Raw genomic sequence first — 20,597 nt, 5'->3', positions numbered from 1 at the left:
TCCAAATACCTCGCAGGCAAGTTCATCTTTAACTGGCGCCCGAGCAGGCACCCAAATGTTTGTATCTTTCATGAAAATTAAAATGAGAGAAATGAAATTTGTAAGAAAAGGGACCCACCAAAAAGTATACAAAAAAAACTAGATGGAGATCTGAGTTGTCTTAGTCATTGTCCGTTTGCCTGTTTGAACGCAACATTTTAACTGGCCGGTCAATAAAAACCTCACATAGGCTGAATGTGTCCATAATGGCACCAAACTTTGGTTGGCGATCAAACGAAAGAAACCCAATTAGGTATCAGGTACATTGAAGGCAAGCTAATTCATAAAGTTTTGAGACATCTTCTTGAAAATTGGTGAGCGGGTATATTTTGGTGTCCGATTAGGCATTTTTTGGAACCGACCGGAATGGAGCACTGTAGCACAGATACGTCATAGAACCGATTTTTCAGAAAATAGGTTTTTAAATATATCTTCCTCAATTTATCAGATAGAGGCTCAAATTTCACCAGATTCTTTCATATGTGGTACATATTGTTGTCTCAAGAAATCGTGGATGTCGGTCGTATATATAGCATCTATCCTACACAACGATTGTTCAGATGAAAAGCTTTTTGTCCCATTTTTACAAGTTTCACCAAATGCTTACGTATATGGAATCGATCGGTCGTGTATGTAGTATATATCCCATATAACCGATTGTTCAGATAGGAGATTCATCATCATAGCTATCTCATGTAGACAACAAGAAACGTGAAGCTTTAAGTGGGGATTACCAATCTATTATTTATTCGACATTTATTGAAAATATCGCTTATGTACATCTCTCTCTAAATGTTACATATCTTATACGACGGTTATTGGGAGAGGGAAAATATTATTGCGCAGCACCATTCATGTATGGAATAAGGTCTCGTTATCCCGTTCTTACTTCAAAAAGCCAAACCAAATTTCTGAATTGTCACTCTCCATTTAAAGCTCCATCCAACCTAAGGTATCAACTGCGATGACTAAGGTTCAGTGGAGGTGTGGGGGATATGATTGGCGCCCGAGCAGAACACACATTTTTTATCACAAGAGTTTAGCTGAGTAATTCTAATACTATTAAGAAAACAAGCCGGAATTTCGGCTTTCCCTCACGAACTCCGGTTCTCAAAATGGTGTCCGAGCATGGACCCCACTATTACAACATATTAGCATCCAACCTAGATAGATAATTTTTGGGTTATGCCAATGTGAAAATAGCATGCTGTACTAATGCATAAAAAAGTGTTTACAACCACATTCACCCGAATCAGACGGCCGAAAAATAAACTTGCAAAGAAAAAAAGTTAACCGGTGTTTAGGAAATTATTCGAAGAATTATTTGAATGTAGAACATCGTTGGGGATATGTTCGGGCTAGTATCTTAATGGTGCTATTTTCTGAAACTTACCGGATCTGTATTCGGCAAAATACCATCAACATCAATAAAACTACCCAAAACCCTCGGATAGTCTTCTTATCTCTACAATAAGAAGAAAATTTGAAGGTGTTAGGATTTATGAGAAACTTTCAGCTTAAAAATTATCGAAAGTCAGGGAATTTGGAGTACTTCATTAAGTTGGTAGAAAACGATGAAGGAGGCTGTGATCTAGCTTAGTGGTTTCAATTGATCTCGTTATCGTCAAACTGCTCAACTCATCTTTTGATGCAACAGCTAAAACCTTCAATAATTGAGAAGTGTATTGTGCGAGTATCAAGAGAACGAGAAAACCTTGAGACATGGAAATTGTAAATGCAAATAAGTTTCGCTTTAATGTGTATTGCTTATTTCATCAGCACCACAGCACCAGTGCTATTAAATGCAACTGTTGCATATATCATAAAAATGTAAAATTGTTGCGCTGATTCTTACCATTTCTTTATCTTATCTATACTTACAGCAGCGAGTGAGAAAATAGCCATAACAATTTTTTTCAAATTTCGCCAATAAGGTGTTTTTTTTTCGATATTTTATGAAAAAACCATATAACTATAAATTTTGTAACCGGAAAGATGAAAAACAATCTCAAAACAATTTTCGAAAAAATTGTAAATAAGAGTAAACTTTTGTAGCCGAATCAATCAAAAATTTTCTACAAATTTTGTAACCGAAAACATGAAAACCAATCTCAAAACAATTTTGGAAAAAAATTAGGAAATTAGAGTAAACTTTGGTAGCCGAATCAATAAAAAATTTTCTATAAATTTTGTAACTGAAATAATGGAAACCAATCTCAAAAACATTTTCGAAAAAATTAGGAAACTCTAGAAAATTTTATAAAAATCCACATAAAAGTTTTAAAAGTTTCGTAAAATTTTCTCGAGTTTCCCATTTTTTCCGAAAACGTTTTTGAAATAGTTTTGCATAGTTAAAAAAATTATAGAGGTTTTTACTACCCAAAGTTTCTTTAAGAATGCCACTGCTTTTTTTCCGTTCACTGCTGTAAATGCGTCTGAAAGGATTGAGTATTTTCTTTGCAACACAATTTGCATACAACTTTGATTTTTTGCTTTCTGTGACCACACGAGTAGAGGGAACTACCACGTATGCAACACGTGTGCTGAATTGAATGCGCATACCTCTATTTAAGATGGGGTAACGGCATACATACCTTGGATACATTTCCGTTTTCCCTTCTTGCTGGAATGTCACGTTCGTTGCAGTTATATAATATGCAGCTGAACTTTTGTTTTTATTTTGAGTGTATCACCTGTTGTGTTGTTCGAAGAAATTTCTTTTTTAATGATAAAGATAGTGTACGCGTAAACTTACTATCGTTCTTTGATTGGAAATACATTTTGACGTACCAATTCAGATATTAACGCTCAATTAGCTCGCAGTACATGATTCCGATAAAGCGACTGCTTTTATGAAAATTTTTCGATTTTATATGGTTTTTCGTATTATATTGGAAATTTTAGATATTCTAAAGCTCAAACATCAAGGATTTGGATTCAGCACGCCAAAGCTCTGTACATTTTGGAATATAAAATTAGAATTTATTAGTTCGTTTTTTTTTAACGTAGTTAGATTAGCTTAACTTTTGAAATGTATCCATATTAGTTCCTGCTCGGGCGCCAATAACAAAATAAGTCCTTTGATAATAAAAACATTTCGTTGGTGTGGCGTGCCCAAATATAAACAATTTCGCCAAAAGATATCTCCAACTTTCGGTTTTTCACGGGTTCTGCATTTTAGTGTAAATTTCGGCAATTTGTTAACTTAAATGTAATAGATTCGGAGTCAGTAAATCTATTTACAGTTTGAAATAGGAAAATAAAATTAGGTATTTTATTCTGTTTTTAAATATAAGTAGATCAGCGCTTTTGTATTTTATATATGTGAGTTCCTGCTCGGACGCCAGTGAGTCTTTGGATACTAAATAAACAATTCCGTTTGGGTCAGGTTTCGCTCGAACCACAACATTTCGGTAACGCTATTGCAGTCACCAACTTTCGATTTTACACGGTTGATGGCAGTTCATTGTAAATTTTGGTGATATGCAAGCTTAACTGTCATCGGAATAGAAAGCTATAATTAAGTAGCTCGCTCTGTTTTTGCTTTCAACATTATGTTGATAAAATGCTTTTGTATCGTATCTATGTGAGTCCCTGCTCGGGCGACAGTTTAAAAACATGAGCTTATTGATATTTAAAAAAAACATCTTGTTGGGGTTACATGCCCAAATATTAAACAAATCATCAAAGCGGTTAAAAGAAGTTAGTAGTTTTTTATTTTACACTGTTTTTTCGCATTTCATATATATTTTGGGGACTCTCAAGCTTAACTGCCAGTAAATCACTGTACAGGTCGAAATTTAAAACTAGAATAAACTAGAGGGTTTTGATTCTTTTGTTTAAAAATAAGTAATTTCATTTAATTCAAATATGAAATTTAATTCATCTATGTGAGTCCTGCTCGGGCGCCACTTAACGCACGCGAATCGTTTGATATTAGAAAAATAGTTTCGGTTAGATAATTTTTCCCATAAACCTCAAAAGAGTTCGGTCAGTTCACTAAAATCAGTCGAAATTTACTATCTTACAGAATTTTTGGAATAACAATGTAACCGTTAAGGGTTTGTAAGCTTAACTATCGTAGATCTGGATGGAGCTAAGCATGTACAGTTTGTAGTAGAAAACTAAAATGAAGTAATTGTTCTGTTTGTTGCTATCAAAATCAAACTATTAGGTTGCCTTTGTATTTTATCCAGGTTATTCCCTTCTCTGGCGCCAGTTAAAGATATTAGAGAAATAATTTCGTTTTGGTAACTCGCCAAAAAATATATAACCTTTTTTCGAGCTAGTTTAAGTATTTTCTGAAGATTAAAAAGTGCTCAAAGTAGTTAATTCTAAAATCTGGTTGAATTATTTCTCGTTTCCCTAGCAAGACTTATGTTTCATCATGGCGCTTGCCGCTTAAGTATGGCTACTGTCGACCAATTTTCGAGTAAGGAGAATACTTTGGTCGAAATAAGTGTTTTAAATTAATAGTAATGCTTATTGCAAATTCATCAAAGAATCACGTAGCCTCACAAAAATATGCTAAAATAACCAAACCACAGCGGAAACGAAATCCATGAACCAATTAAAATGCTAATCAACATATCGCACTAGAAAAGCTCACAAATTTTATTACTCTCCGTCGCGGTTTGTAATATAATCTCGATTTATTTACAATCAGCTATAAATTATGAAAAAATGGGTTTTAAAGTAGGAAATGTACCGACTTTTTTGCGAAACGCTGCCACAATAAATTTCACGCAGCTTAAGCGAGCAATACCATATAACCCTTTTGTTTAATTAAACAAATAAAAAAATAGAAATAAATAAAAATGTGAAACGTAAAACATAAATCTGCAAATTTAAATGACACCGTGAACTACCTATTGGTATGTATGTGTATGTATGAGTTGCAAGGTACAACGTTATAGATAAAACGATACAAACGACGCTGTTAGATTTATGTTTTCATTCTCATCCGGCGGAATTGTGTTGGATCGAGCAATCAACTGCGTCACCAGTGGTGGTAATTGCCAAGCATTCAACAATCATTCATACACACTTTAAAGCACACACCTACACTTTGCTGCATATGCAGATAAATATAAAATTTTGTGTTGCTTTATTTGTAAAAATGTTTATTCATTCGTATATATATATATATGTATAAACTAACATACACGCATACATATATAACGACATGTGCCATCACTCATTGACATTTTGCTGTGTTATCAATCCCCTCCTTATATATATTTGCAATGCTTGACATCCGTTTATTTGGTGATATTTTTTCATAGAATCTTTCACTCATTCACAGTTTTAAACAACATCACCATTCACCTAAGCGCCTGATTTAGTACGTAGCAGTCCCTAGGTTTTATCAGTGGTACCGTCATTGGTAGTTCATACGGAAATGATGTGTCTTGCTCAAACTTAAGCGTTTTAATTTTTATATCCCCTTTTTTGTTTTCTACTTTAATAATTATTTCCTTCAACTGTTTGTCGCTCAGTGAATAATGAAACAGAACAGTCCAGTGAGCGGCTTGCTTTGTTGTTTATGCGGCGTGAAACATGTCAATTGAGAGATATAAGTATGGTCCGAGTTCGCCCAGTGGTTGAAATGCAATCGCTGAAAAGGGTACTAAATATACCACATACAACAATACTACAATAGGGTGGTTACAAGATATATGGTGAATTTTAATTTTTGTTCTATATGTAAAAGTGAAACCATTTATGCCAGGAACTTGACTCGTATACCACTGAATATTGTAATGTCCATAGACGTTTGCATGGAAATTAAAAATTAGGGATATCCACTATGACCTGATCTGATAAATGCTAAATACTGCTAAAAACAACCGTTCTATAAAGATATTATTATGACCAAAAGCAATACAAATAAAATTACCTATCGAATGGTGTACGAGTCAAGTTCCTGGCATAAATGGTTTCACTCTTACTGACGAAACACAAAAAATTTTTTCTGAAAAATCGCTGTTTTCCCAACTTTGACCTCAATGAGGCACATGTTAATATTATCGGATTGCCCTGGAACCTCGTATGTATCATTTTCTAATCTATTGGCATATTTTATGTGGGTACCCCAGCGGAAAATATAAAATTGATTTCTTGTGGCCACCCTAATACTACAACATAATATTGTCTTCCCTTCCTTTGGCTTCCTTTTCTTTCCTTCCTTTCTCTGCCTTTCCTTTCCTTTCATTTCCTTTCCATTCATTTTGCTTCCTTTCAGTTCCATTCCTTTCCTTTCCTTTCCTTTCCTTTCCTTTCCTTTCCCTTCCTTTCCCTTCTTTCCCTTCTTTCCCTTCCTTTCCATTCATTTCTTTTCCGTTCCTTTCCTTTCCTTTCCTTTCCCTTCCTTTCCTTTCCTTTCCTTTCCTTTCCTTTCCTTTCCTTTCCTTTCCTTTCCTTTCCTTTCCTTTCCTCTCCTTTCCTTTTCCTTTCCTTTCCTTTTCATTACTTTTCTTTTCTTTTCATTCATATTTTATTATGTTTCAGTTTGTTTTATTTTTTTATTTTATTTTATTTTTATTAAGTTTTGTCAAATTTTTTTTATAGGGTCACATCGCCTTTATTCAAATTTCTAAGATTTCTAATACCTATATGACACTACTTTATTTTCGTGTATTTTTTCTTGTATGTTATCTTCAATTTTTTGTCGCACTCCCTCCTAATACGGCTTCAGTACTGGTGTAAGTGTGTAAACTATATTTGAAAAAAACTAACGAAATACAAGGAAAATACAATATAGTTCATTAAAAACAAACGAGCCAGTTAGTATTTCGATAGGTTTTTTTGACATTCGGCCGTTTTTTCTTTATTTTTTTCTGACACATGAAAAGTTTGTTTTTAGTTTGAAAATTTGGTGCATAAAAACACAATTAAAATCAACTTTCTTGTGAAAAAAGTGAACCATTAGAGACCGAAATAATTTTCGCGTAATACTTGCATTGTTTTTATTGTTAAAAGTGTTAATGTAAAAATAAAATGTAAAATATAAACAAAAACATGTAAAACTCACTAATTTTGGGGGAATAGTGGTCTCGCTTTTTCATGATAGAAATTGTTTTTGTGTTTTGAAGTTTCGATAGAGTTTCGTCAGTTTTTTTAGCTTGGAATCTAAGCAAAAATAAAGTAGTGTCATATATGCTTAAGTGGGGTCGCCCCTCGGATTGATTTGGCAAACAGTCTGCGTATGTTTATGCCAAGAAAAACTTCTCAGTGAAAATCCATTTGCTTTGCAGCTGCCGTTCGCACCAATTTGTAGGAAAAATGAAAAGTAACAAAATTTGTTTAACCGTCCTGTTCATGAATAATTTTTCTTCTTAGTTCGCATGGCTGGGTACACCGGTACCACAAGGCAGTTCATACGTGAGAACTACTAGTGGTACCTGGGTATCCCAGCCATGAGAACTAGTAATAAAAAACTAATTTTAGTATTAAAAAACCAAAAATAAAAATAAAAACAACATCAATAAAAAACTAATTTATTAAAAAACCATCTTTATGAAAGTATATTTGAAAAAATTGTCTTGCTTTTTGTAGAAAACTTATTCCCATAGGATGCCACAAAATTTTAACTTGTTTCTATTTGTAGATTACGTAAAAACGTGAGAACTACGAGTGGTACCTGCGTATCCCAGCTATGAGAACTAGTAATAAAAAACTAATTTATTAAAAAAATCATCTTTATGAAATTATATTTGAAATAATTGTCTCTCCCTTATTCCCATACGATGCCACAAAATTTTAACTCGTTTCTATTTGTAGATTATTTAAAAGTGGCTTTTGAATATGCAAAAGGTACCCGGGTACCCATCTATGCACAGGACGGTTAAATTAGCTTTTTGGATTTAGATTTAATCTGCCTTGTTCATGTTTTGTGAAACACGTGATGTTAATTAAAACATTTGGGCCATTTACATTTACCAAAAGCTAATGTCAAAAATTTCAGGCGTCTTTTAATAAATTTACTAAGAAAAGTAATTAGATGACCACAGTTCATTTGAAATGTCGGTATGTTTTACAATTCCGAAAGTAAGTTTGATATATCAGAATAGTAAAATACCATCAGTAAATAGTTGCATATTCAAAGGGCGATGTCTGTTTTTTTTTTTTTTCTTGGAATTTGACTTTTCTTGTATTTTTTTTTTTTTTTATTTTTTTCTTTATTTTTTTTTTTTTTTTTTGAGAGTTTTTAATTGTAATTTTCCCAATGAATAGTCTGCAGGGTATACCCAAAAGCCATTTCATACAGACTCCAAAAATTCTTTCGTACTTTCCTTTCTTGAAAAACAATGTAAAATACTGTGTACTACAAAATTACTTCTAGCAAAATATTTTCTCCTTACAAAAACTTCCCAAAATTTTTACAAATAATTTTTAAATTTGCACACGGCGATGGTTATTAGGACATATTTATGAGTATCACTTCTTCATCAGCTGGCTTTTCGGAAGCTGTGTTTTGAACTCGAAATCTCCAACAATCTTTCCTCATACTACTGTGAACGAAGATGCCTTTGTCCACTCAGCCATATGAAAGTCCCGCTGAACCCTTTGTAATTGATATCTTAGTATTGCCTTTTGTGTTGCATTCCTTTTATACACATTTAGGTACATGTGTATACTATCCGTTTTTAATCCAAATTGTGTGGAATATTTTCAGGCGCGTTCAACAGAACTTGATAAGTAACATTCGATTTTTTAGCAGTACCTTTTAGCAATGCTTCGGCCGTGTGCAATTTTTGCAATTTTTCTCCAACTTCAATAAGCAAAAAACTGTCTAGCTTATTAAATACATATTAAAAACGTTTTATTTAAAAAATGTGACAATCAATGCACTTAACTAAAATTTATGTTTATTTTGTTTTCATTTCATCTTTTCATTTGCTTTTGATGCTCTCTATGCGATGTTGTAATATTCTAAAATGTAAATGCCCGACCACAATTGAATTAAACGAAACCCGCAGCGGATACTTAATTGGAAGCGGAACTCAAACTAACCGAGCGACTAGCAACAACAACAAGAAGTATAAATTCTAAACACTCACTTGACTATTATATGTTTTCACTAGACTCTGACTCAGACCTTCTAGTTGTAATAAAATAAAAGTGACATACAAATACGTATGCATACATTAGAGCGTATCAATAAAGAAAAAACTTAGATTTAGGCTTCAGGTTACAATACCTCGAGTTTGAAGATTGGAAATGCGTAAAATTATTGGTTTGGCTAAAGTTGAATTTCTTTTTCCTTTATAATGGTAGCAATGGTGACGCGTCCAACGTTTTTATTTAATTGTCTGATCAACGCCCTAGATTGATAAGAAGTGTGATGACTAGTACCTAGGACCTACCTAATTATTTTCTAGCTTTTCGTATTATTATTATTTCATGTAAGTATTGTTTTCAATAAAACCGTTTAACTTAAAAATTTTTTTTTAATTATTTTATTTTCAAGTTTTTAGTCTTTATTTAATTGCCTATTATTTCTCATTCTATTTAGTTCATTTAGTGACTCATTATTACAAGGACTCTTTCCTGACAATTTGTTACAACCTAAGTCCTCAATACATAATCCTTCCAAAGACTTTACTCGACTCTGCGCCACGTATGCTTGTCCCTCCTCCAACTCCAAAATATTTTGATGTCACTTCTACTGGACTGTATGCAATATTTGTTCCAAATATGAGCCAAATCGGGCATCATAGGTCGCTTTCTATTCATGTATGTATTATGTGTTCCAAATATGGACCAAATCAAATCGGACCACAAATACGATTTTTGTGAATACCCCGATCCTTGCGCCACCTAGCGGCGATTTTCTTTGATAGGTCGCTTTCTATTCTTGTATGTATTATGTGTTCCAAGCATGAGCCAAGGCGGACCACAAATACGATTTTTGTGAATATCTCGATCCATGCGCCACCTAGCGGCGATTCTATTCTTGCATGTATTATGTGTTCCATATATGACCCAAATCGGACCACAAATGCGAATTTTGCGAATATCTCGATCCATGCGCCACCTAGCTGCGTTTTTTTTTCAAGGTCGATTTCTATTCTTGCATGTATTATGTGTTCCAAATATGAGCCAAATCGGACCACAAATGCGAATTTTGCGAATATCTCGATCCTTGCGCCACCTAGCGGCGATTTTTTTTCTTATTATTGCATTGTCATCGGGTTCTGAACTATATTCCAAGTTTCAAGCTTGTAGCTTATCGGGAAGTTTCTTAAATTTCAATTACAAGATTCGTCCACAACGGCCTGCCTGTCAACTCAAGCTAAATAAAACCGTTTCAAAACTAACTTAGCTGTTATACAGGGCGCAGAATATTTATGACTCCCATTTTTGAACTGACAAACAAGTAACTACTCAGTCCCATGAGAGTAGGCTACATTTTAATACACCCTGATGTACGCAAGTATCAGATTAAAAAACACTAAACCGACAAATCAAATACAATGCTGCACAGATTTTAAGTTTATCTTTTAGTCTGCCTATTGTAATATCTTTGCAACACCGGGCAACATAAATTCCACTTTTAGACGTGTAAACAACTTTCCCTTCGGTATGGGGGACATCAGCGGGTTACACGTCGCTACATTTTCAGGCGCTATGAGCACAGTTAGATGCCAAAAAAGAGATACTGAGGGATCAAAAATTCCTAATCAGATCAACAAAGACAGAAAATAAAGAAAAAGAAATGAAAAAGGTAAATAAAGAAAGAAAATTAAGTGAATATGGATAAGAACAGGTTAGGTAAGGTTGAACTTGTCGGTGAGGAACTCACATAGACTGAAGGTGTCCATAGAGTTACCAGAAGTTTACTAAGCGGCAAAACGAAAAAAACTCAATAAAATACCAGGACCTTTATTATAAAACACTCTTCCTAAGACCGTAGCATGATGCTTCTAGATCTGCTACCTGTGTGACTTATAATGACTGAAGCCATACCCTGGCGGGCGCGGGACATGAGCACAGTTCGGACTTGATCGTTTCCTCCAGCATACCGCACTTTCTGTATCTGCTATCGCTGACGAGGTCCAATTAAAATGCCAAAATTAAAGCATGTGAAGGCAGTGTCTGGTCAGAATACCCATCAAAACCTATAGTCCTCTCTGTTTAGTGAAAATAGTAACATTTTTAGTGTAAGATCCCAAGACCTGCAAATGAAGGTCATTACTTTGTGCCCCGGTATTGGTTCCAAACCTTTTCTACATGGTCGATCCTGTGCAACTATCCCGCCGTTTATCTCACCCAAACTGATTGGGACGAGTAGGGTTAAAGCTTTGAGAGATGCGCCCTTTTTATCAAAGTCATCCGCTTCTTCAATATCATTTATTTTCATTCGCCCAGGGACATAATAAATTTAGACGCTATTTCTCCTTATCCCAAATTTTTTAGGGTTCTGCTTACACACATACTTTTGGATGTTGTGCTGTACGAAATTATTGCCTCAATTGCTGATTGGCTGTCAATTGATGCGGCTCCAGTTTAAGCTATTTTCTTCCAGTATTCATTTATCTGCCAGCTTGTAGGATCTGTTTATTTCCGGATCAGCACAGTATACCATACACATTATCCGTTGTGCCCTTGTGCCAACCTCTATTGTGGCTCTAAGAGCCCCACGCAAACAAGGTTACGGAATCAATGTTCGGTAACGCTATACTACGGTCTGCGCTCAAGCGGCCCTGAGGTATTAAGTATAATTACATTTGTTAGTGCTATGTTCTTAGCTGTCAAGTCTATATATGGAATGGGCAGAACGTATACAGCACAGTCGTTAGCGTTGTTTTCAGAGCTCCCGTTATGCTAAGCATTGACAGCCTGCATGTCCCTTTAAATTTTGTGAGGTATGTTCTTTTAGCTATTAACGAGCAAGCGGTTTGTTGTCAATCTATTATCGAAAAGTTATCGATATTATATCGATTCGCTATCAAAAAGTAATCGAAATGCTATCGGAAAGCTGTCAATATTTTATCTCGAAGTGTTACAAAATTTTTATCGGTACAATTTCAATATAAAATCGATGACAAAACTGTAATACGCAGCCGATAAGAAACATATAAGAAGCCGATGACTCAGCGAGACACCAGCCTATAATAAACCAATAACTCAAGGATAGTAATTCGCTATCGATAATAAGCTGATAATAAAAAAATTGCTTTTCGGTTCGATTGTTACCCATAAGAAGCCGACGAAACTCTTCTCTAAAATCCGAAATTATTTGTTTGTGGTAAATTTACCTGCGTTGTGGTTTAACGTCATTCCTGAACGAGGTCAAGTTAACCTTAAAACATTAGTTTTCTAGACGTACACCTGCATATTTACAGATCGAACTTCACAAGTACTTTATTTGTGAGAGCCGCTATTGAGATTGGGATATAAAATTTTCTAACAACATTTGGGAGGCTCGAAATTAATTTTTCCATATATTCAGAAACTGGAAGTGCCTTTTCAACAATAAATTTGACCCACCCTAACGTATGTACATCTACATTTGTGGGTAAAAAAACGCTTACCATCACTTAGATAATGTTAAGACCCATCTAGTAGCAATTTTTGAACACTCACGCTTTGCAATGGGTTGTACTGAATAGCGGGGACACGCACCTCTATTGATCGTAGTGTATAACCCATAGCTGAATCGGTTGCGTGAGTAGTGGACACACACGCTTTTCGGTCATAGAAGTGGAAAATGGTGTAGAGATAAACTGGAGAGACATATTTCAGTTGCAACTGAGTATAATGCATACTGAAATTTATCACTACTAATTTTCTGCGCAATAATTTCGTAAGTGTAGATAAAGTTATACACTTAGCAGTCCATATAAAGTTTAAGTGCATATGTATATATATGTAAAAACACACAGCTAATATATGTGTGGCAATTTGAAAAAACAACCTAATTCGAGTTAGGATAAAATTAATATTCTGGCTTCATAACAGAAATCCGTTACAGATCTCCCTGTGTTACTTACTCATAGTCCCAGCGCCAAATGGTTGCTACAAAATATAGGAAGTTACAATATTGAATTGTGCCTATCTTTTCAGATAAAGGTCTATGTATCGCCATTATCCTAACTTGAAATAGGTTGTTTTTTCAAATTGTCACAGATATATTCCGCTTCCTTATAAAAATTTTATATTTCGTAGATATTAGCTTTTGTTGCGTGGTGTTACTCTTCAATTCAAATTGACAAAATGAAACCTAAACAAACAAATTTAGAAAAAAGAGATAGGAATAATAATGATAGAAACTGATTTGCTCACATTAGGAGAACAATTTGTGTTAATTTTTACACAGAACATTTCATTTGTTGGGAGCATTATTTTGTCACATCAATGGTGCAACTTGTTGCTGATGCCACGAAACCTCAAATATTAGTTGTCAAAGTAGCCTCAACGCGTGTGAGTCGCGCAAACGGCAACCGCTTGCCGTTTAAAAATATTTGTCAGTAAAACGCTTGAAAAATTATATTAAGGAATTAAAAGAACTTTTCAACCGAAAATAAAAACGTATACCCCCTCGAGTAGCGTGCGCGGATATAACGGTACTCGAGGGCGGTGGCAAAGTGAACAAAAAAAAATTGAAAAAGGGACTTTTATGGATATTTTTTAGTTTTGAATTTGTGTACAGTGAAATAAAAATTTTAAAAAAATTATACTCAAATATAATGAAATTCCTATTTTTGCTCGCCTGCGCCACAGCTGTTTTACACACGCACTACAGCGGACATGCTGCGCAATTGCGACGCGTATGGATGCAGGATCACTGCCATCATGGCATTTGTACGGGCGTGGAAATTGGACGCAACGATTATGTCATACTATCACAAATGCCTATAGCTAAACAACTAATGCTTACTTTCCTTAATTCGAGCATCGCTAAAATACCGCATCTTATGTTCGATACATTTCCCGATTTGCAAGTGTTGCGCATGGAAAATTGTTCGGTGGAAGTGTTTGAGAAACCGCAATTCGAGGGTGCTAGCAATTTGATGTCACTCTTCTTGGGTCACAATAAACTGCGTGACATACCGAAAAATATATTTCTAGGCGCTGATAATTTACACACACTTCACTTGAATCACAATCAGCTGCGTACGCTGCACAATTCGAGCTTTCATGCGCTCAAAGAGTTGCAGGAACTATCGCTAGCTGATAATCAATTTGAACAATTACCACTAGGTGCATTCACACCGCTACGTAAACTTATCGATCTCAATTTGGGTGGCAATCGTTTGTCGGCCTTTCCACGTGGCATCTTCGATCGTAATCTAAATTTGACGCGCCTTAATTTGGCGCGTAATCGTTTTGTTGTTTTTGAATCAGAGTTGCTTAAGTTGCAACCGCATCTCAAGCAGTTGGATTTATCCAGTAATGAGTTGCATGATCTCACGCTGAACTTTGCTGTGGTGGAGAGTGTTTTGGCGAATAATTGTGATATGCGCAAGCTAACTATCTATGGTTATGTTTACGAATTGGAGTTACGTAATAATTCCCTACGTGAGTTGCCGCATATACCACACGCCGGCAATGTGACTAGCCTTGATGTAGCACACAATCCCTTGGGCACTTTACAAGGTAATCCGCTACGTCGCTTCACCGGTTTGCAGCGTCTCAATCTGAGCGCCACTGGCATGAATGAGATACAGGAGGATGTTTTCAAAAAGCAGACGCATCTCAAGTTGCTTGACATCTCTGCAAACTCGCTGTATAATCTCAAATTTCCGATCTTTAGCAATTTGAAGTCATTGCAATATTTCTACTTCCAAGAAAATAACTGGAACTGTGATTTTCTTCAGCTTCTGATGAATTCGTTTGTTAAGAAGCGCGATATCTCATTCATGGAGGATACTACGGAACCCGAACTCGTTGATGAGTATGTTGATGGTGTGGTTTGTTGGTATGAAAGCAATAAGAATACGAAAAAATGTTCTGGAGAAGGTCTGTCAGAGGCCGCTTTGGAGCTGGCTATTGTACGCAACGATATTAAATCTTTCATGGAAGTGGTGGAGAAAAAGTTCGTTAAGGTCTATCGCATGCTGGATGAGCTGAAGATGCGCTTGTAGCGCCGACGCATGCAGCGAGAATGTGTGCAACTAATTAGCGAGGAACTGACAATTTGGCTATCGAAACTCGTGTTATATTTAATGGCTTACGTTATGATTTTAATTGCATTATTGATTATTTAATAGTTAATTTAATCGCCTTATTAATGAATCGCATAACTTATTATTTAACCGCATTTTATCGCATTTTTTGTGAAAGAATATACTTTATTTTTGGATGATTTCAATAACAGAAAATATTGCTCAATCAATATAATAAATATTTTAATTGTATTTAATCGTATTATTAATTAATCGAATTACTGATTATTCAATCGCATATTATCGAATTCTTTGTGAAAGAATATACTTTACTTTTTGCTGATTTCAATAATAGAAAATATTGCTCAATCAATATAATAAATATTTCAATCGTATTTAATCGCATTTAATCAAATACAAATAATCAATCAAGACACGAATATTTAAGTCGTAGTTAATCGCGTTTAATCGCTTATGTAATATTCAATAAACTCACACACGGTTCTTATTTAATCGCATTTTATAATCAATCAATACGACGAGCTATGTATGCAGGGTGTTTTTGCGGGGTTTTCAAAGATTTCTAAATGTTTAAGAAGTAAGTATTTTTCAAAATGTTTAAGAAAAAAAGTTTTTTTTTATTTGGAACTTTAAATTTTTTTAGATAAATTTTAGTTTTGGCATTTCCACACCGTGATTTTTACATGACTTACGTTAGGAAGCATTTATTAATAGCAGCAGTAGAAGGAATTTTGCAAAAAATTTTTCTCTTTGAATTTTGCGCACCCAAAATGTATATTAACAAACAAAAATTCAAAAATCGGACTCTTCAGTACTCTTAAAATTCGAAATATTTCTACAAAAAAATTTCTAAGTCGGTTAAAAATTACGACCTGCAAATATAAAGAGAAACAAAATGTTCAATTTGTCCTCACAGAAGGGCGTCCGAGCAGGAACGCTTCAATTACAAAATTAGATAAAATGAAATAGGAAAGCTAATATGCTACTCGTGCAATATTGCTCTAAGAAGGGTTTAAAAATATACTGCTTGAAAGCGTATAAGTTTATCTTCTATCTTCGAGGAATACGAATGAATTGGGCATGTTTGTATTTCACTCTCGATTTAGCTAAATATTTAAAGAAACTGAAGTCAAGTGATGGTGGTTCACAGAAAAAGTCCTAGTTTTTTTTTATATAATGTCTAAGACTGCTATTTCAAATTATTCAATATATCTGAGGAACAACCGCGAAATTTTTCTTGACATAAATACGCAAGTCGCTCATTTATGGGGTGTCCGAGTAGGGAGCTCATATTTGGGTAGTTTACGTTAAAAACTAAAATTTATATTATCATAAATGGGCTTGGACCTTTTAGGAAAATCTTTCCTTAAAACCCATTTCATTTTGTTACAAACTGTAAAGCTGAGGTTTCAAATATTTCTGATGACACGATTCTTCGAAAAGCAGCGTTCTAGTTTAAAGGACAAGATTTATTTTAAAAACTGATTAAAAAAGTTAATGCTATTTTGAAGTGAAATATTGCAAGACTGTAAAGTCACATTTGACTATAACTGGTACATCGCAGTACTTCTAAATGCTTAAAATTTTACCAGAGGTTATTTCGAAAAAAATTCAGTGCAATCACCTAAGTGACTCAGAGGAATAAATCTATTCACGGTTATCTATTAGACGTCACCGTGATTTTTAATCGCGGACGTTCCCAGAACAGAGTCAACGTTTTGCTTAATTGTCGTGTATACAGAGTTACTTTTGGCTATAAATGTGACGACGCCGTGCTTTTTAACTTAAAATTTTGCTAGAAGAGTGACAAAATATTTCCAGTGAAGCAACAGTGATTTTTTTTCGTTCTATATTTGTGAGCTGCTGGCTAGCTGGTAAATTCGCCTTAAATGAAAACGCCTTTGTCGTTTGAATATTTCACAATCCGTGCCACTCACAACGTTACAAAGAAATAATTTAAAAAATTCAGTGCAATTTCCTGTAGCAAGACTCAAAAGAACAAAGCCGTTTGTGGTTATATCTTTAACGTCACCGTGATTTGTAATCGGGGATGCATCTAGAACAGAAAAAATGTTTTTCAGCATTTGTCGTGTATGGTCGAACTTTTTTCAAGGTTCACTATCAGTTCATCACACAAGAATAGATCAAAGATCTTACGGTTTTGTGATTATTTTCGAACAAATTACTATTTCGTGCATGTGTGGAGTATTGCTGCATAATCCAACATACATTTTCTAAATATTATAACAGCACAAAATTAATTTAAAATCCATGCAATGGTGTTTCCATAAAGTGAAAAAAAAAACAAAGTCACTCACCTTTGATACACCTCGGATGTTACTTTAGCAGTGACAAAGTTTTTTGTAACAATTTATATTTTATTGGATATCGACACCAGAGTCGATTTCGGCTGCCATTTTGAAAACCCAGGTTGGAGCGTATGGGAATATCAATCCATATATAAAAGTTTGCGTCAAATTTTATTGAAACACTTTTGGGAAATATTTTGACAAATCAACTGTTATAGCGAATTTTTCGATTGCTGCTTCCATTTTCGAAAAAATTAAATATCGCTGAAAACAAATATCTGGCTACATGCCTCAAAGCATACTCTGAATATTTGAATTACACAGGCCGACAAATTTTAGATCAAAAAAAGGGCCAAATCTTTTCTAAGAACCTTCGGTACGATGAAACTGAAGTCGTTGTCCGAATTTTTGAAATTCGTTCGGGTTTCCGAGACGTTTGTACCTCATAGTGCCAAGGCACGTTTTTCTACGATATTCGCTAAGCTTTTATTTCACGACAATTTTTTTTTGTTACAAAACTATTTATAAAATTTGAAAGTGTAACTATTTTCATGAAAATTTAGTTTTATCATTTGAAAAGCTCTTTTTGCTATTTGAGATATCGTCCTTTAAACTGTATAAGGTTTGCGATATTTTCTGCATATAAAATTTTACCACAAATTTGTGATCTTCTTTTAGGCACGCTAATCCCTTTGAAACTGCATATAGGCGAGTTTACCAAACCGTACGTGTTCGAAATAAGATTAAACTAATAAAACAAAACATTTAAGTTAATAGGACTAATATCGACTACTTCGTCTGCTACACAACTCCGAACCCAATGTAATAAAGTCTGCCTGAAAGTGTGCTACAAATTTTGACTTTTGTTCGCAGAGATCAAGGACGTAGTGTACGGAAGGTATTGCAAGCGAATATCGGGAAGGAAATGGTCGTGCTTAAAAACGGTATATGTAGATTTTTAACGAAAATTAGTTTTTGTGGCAAAGTCACGTTTTAAATGCAGCCGATAATTGCAGTTTTTCTACATTTACACTAGAATATCACAAAAACAAGAACCAAACAGAAAAACTTACAAAAATCATTAGCTCAGTTCTAGGTCTGGACTTTTTTCAAATTTTGGGTCTGTGCTATTTTTTCAAAGCTTCATGTGTTCTTTGAGAAAAATTCGATAATTGCTGTCTATTGCAACTATTTTCAGCTATCCCTTATCAAATTCGGTTTAGAGACAATTTGGTTTCGGCGTTGTGCTATCTTCGAACGAGAAATGACACTGAAGATGGCACAACGCTGTAACCGGTTTGTCTCCAAACCAAATTTGACATGGAATGACATTATACATTAATTATCCACACTATTGGAAAGTCAACAAAATAAAATGAATCAAGAATTCGATAAATACAACACAATGTTGGAAAAAGTTTTCCAAGATACCTATCTCACATGAACCAATTTGAACATTTTTAAACAGAAACCATTTTGGATGCCTCGCCTTAATCAAGAAGCTAAATTTTTCGCGCTGTGGGTGTTGTGATGAAACATAAGAAAACATAATAGGACTATCGCAGAGGAATTCGCGCTAAAAGCTCGCAAAAATAGTTAATCTACCGAAAAAACACTAATCAAGGTCTTTACGATAGTGTTCCAGGATTCAAGGAGAAAATTATCTTAACAGAAAAACTTTTATTAAAAACAACAAAGAGCGAAGCGACCGAAAAATGATTTTCACGGCCATAATGAGCCGAAAGGAGTTTCAGCCAAAGCCAAATCAAATTGGAACTATTCAAGTTCAAAGCTCCAAACAGAGGCTTTATTCTGTTGAACATACGAATTTTTTTCTTACAAGCAAACCCTTCTATATGACGTAAAAACCGCCAAAAGTCACCGGAAGAAAACTCACTTTTAAACGCCCATTAACATTTCGAGTGGATCAGTGATGGGGTGCACTATTTGCTAATATCCCCTGAAATGAAAAACAAAGGTGAAGCAATTTAATTTTGGGCGATATCGAAAAGAGAACGAACATACTGAATAAAACATTGAATATTGAACCAATATTTTATTCATGAGAAAGTAAATTTTACGTGATTTTTTATGTTCAAACCGGAGCAGAAACCAAGCTATACTATATTGGCCGCACCTCGCATAAATATCTATTTGCTATCGAAAAACATCGATTAGCGAGGAACTGACAATTTGGCTATCGAAACTCGTGTTATATTTAATGGCTTACGTTATGATTTTAATTGCATTATTGATTATTTAATAGTTAATTAGTCGCCTTATTAATGAATCGCATAACTTATTATTTAACCGCATTTTATCGCATTTTTTGTGAAAGAATATACTTTATTTTTGGATGATTTCAATAACAGAAAATATTGCTCAATCAATATAATAAATATTTTAATTGTATTTAATCGTATTATTAATTAATCGAATTACTGATTATTCAATCGCATATTATCGAATTCTTTGTGAAAGAATATACTTTACTTTTTGCTGATTTCAATAATAGAAAATATTGCTCAATCAATATAATAAATATTTCAATCGTATTTAATCGCATTTAATCAAATACAAATAATCAATCAAGACACGAATATTTAAGTCGTAGTTAATCGCGTTTAATCGCTTATGTAATATTCAATAAACTCACACACGGTTCTTATTTAATCGCATTTTATAATCAATCAATACGACGAGCTATGTATGCAGGGTGTTTTTGCGGGGTTTTCAAAGATTTCTAAATGTTTAAGAAGTAAGTATTTTTCAAAATGTTTAAGAAAAAAAGTTTTTTTTTATTTGGAACTTTAAATTTTTTTAGATAAATTTTAGTTTTGGCATTTCCACACCGTGATTTTTACATGACTTACATTAGGAAGCATTTATTAATAGCAGCAGTAGAAGGAATTTTGCAAAAATTTTTCTCTTTGAATTTTGCGCACCCAAAATGTATATTAACAAACAAAAATTCAAAAATCGGACTCTTCAGTACTCTTAAAATTCGAAATATTTCTACAAAAAAATTTCTAAGTCGGTTAAAAATTACGACCTGCAAATATAAAGAGAAACAAAATGTTCAATTTGTCCTCACAGAAGGGCGTCCGAGCAGGAA

The 20,597-nt window shown here is 34.2% G+C and overlaps 2 protein-coding genes across 2 annotated transcripts in view; both read left to right on the top strand.

The window, feature by feature from the left end:
• Positions 1 to 20,597, top strand: part of Fur1 (Furin 1) — a 710,727-nt gene that overhangs the window by 346,090 nt on the left and 344,040 nt on the right. The window lies entirely within an intron of this gene.
• On the top strand, positions 13,448 to 19,894 carry alrm (astrocytic leucine-rich repeat molecule). Its single transcript, XM_067791525.1, has 2 exons — positions 13,448 to 13,510; positions 13,679 to 19,894. The coding sequence occupies exon 2, from the start codon at positions 13,734 to 13,736 to the stop codon at positions 15,129 to 15,131; it is 1,398 nt and encodes a 465-aa protein (XP_067647626.1). The 5' UTR covers positions 13,448 to 13,510; positions 13,679 to 13,733; the 3' UTR covers positions 15,132 to 19,894.

The sequence above is a fragment of the Eurosta solidaginis genome, chromosome 1 (assembly GCF_040869045.1).
Source record: "Eurosta solidaginis isolate ZX-2024a chromosome 1, ASM4086904v1, whole genome shotgun sequence".
Classification (NCBI taxonomy): domain Eukaryota; kingdom Metazoa; phylum Arthropoda; class Insecta; order Diptera; family Tephritidae; genus Eurosta; species Eurosta solidaginis.
This window is presented reverse-complemented; position numbering and strand designations above follow the sequence as displayed.

What these genes read in the sequence shown, in the direction of transcription:
- alrm (XM_067791525.1), top strand. Translation starts at nt 13,734, where the DNA reads ATGAAATTCCTATTTTTGCTCGCCTGCGCCACAGCTGTTTTACACACG.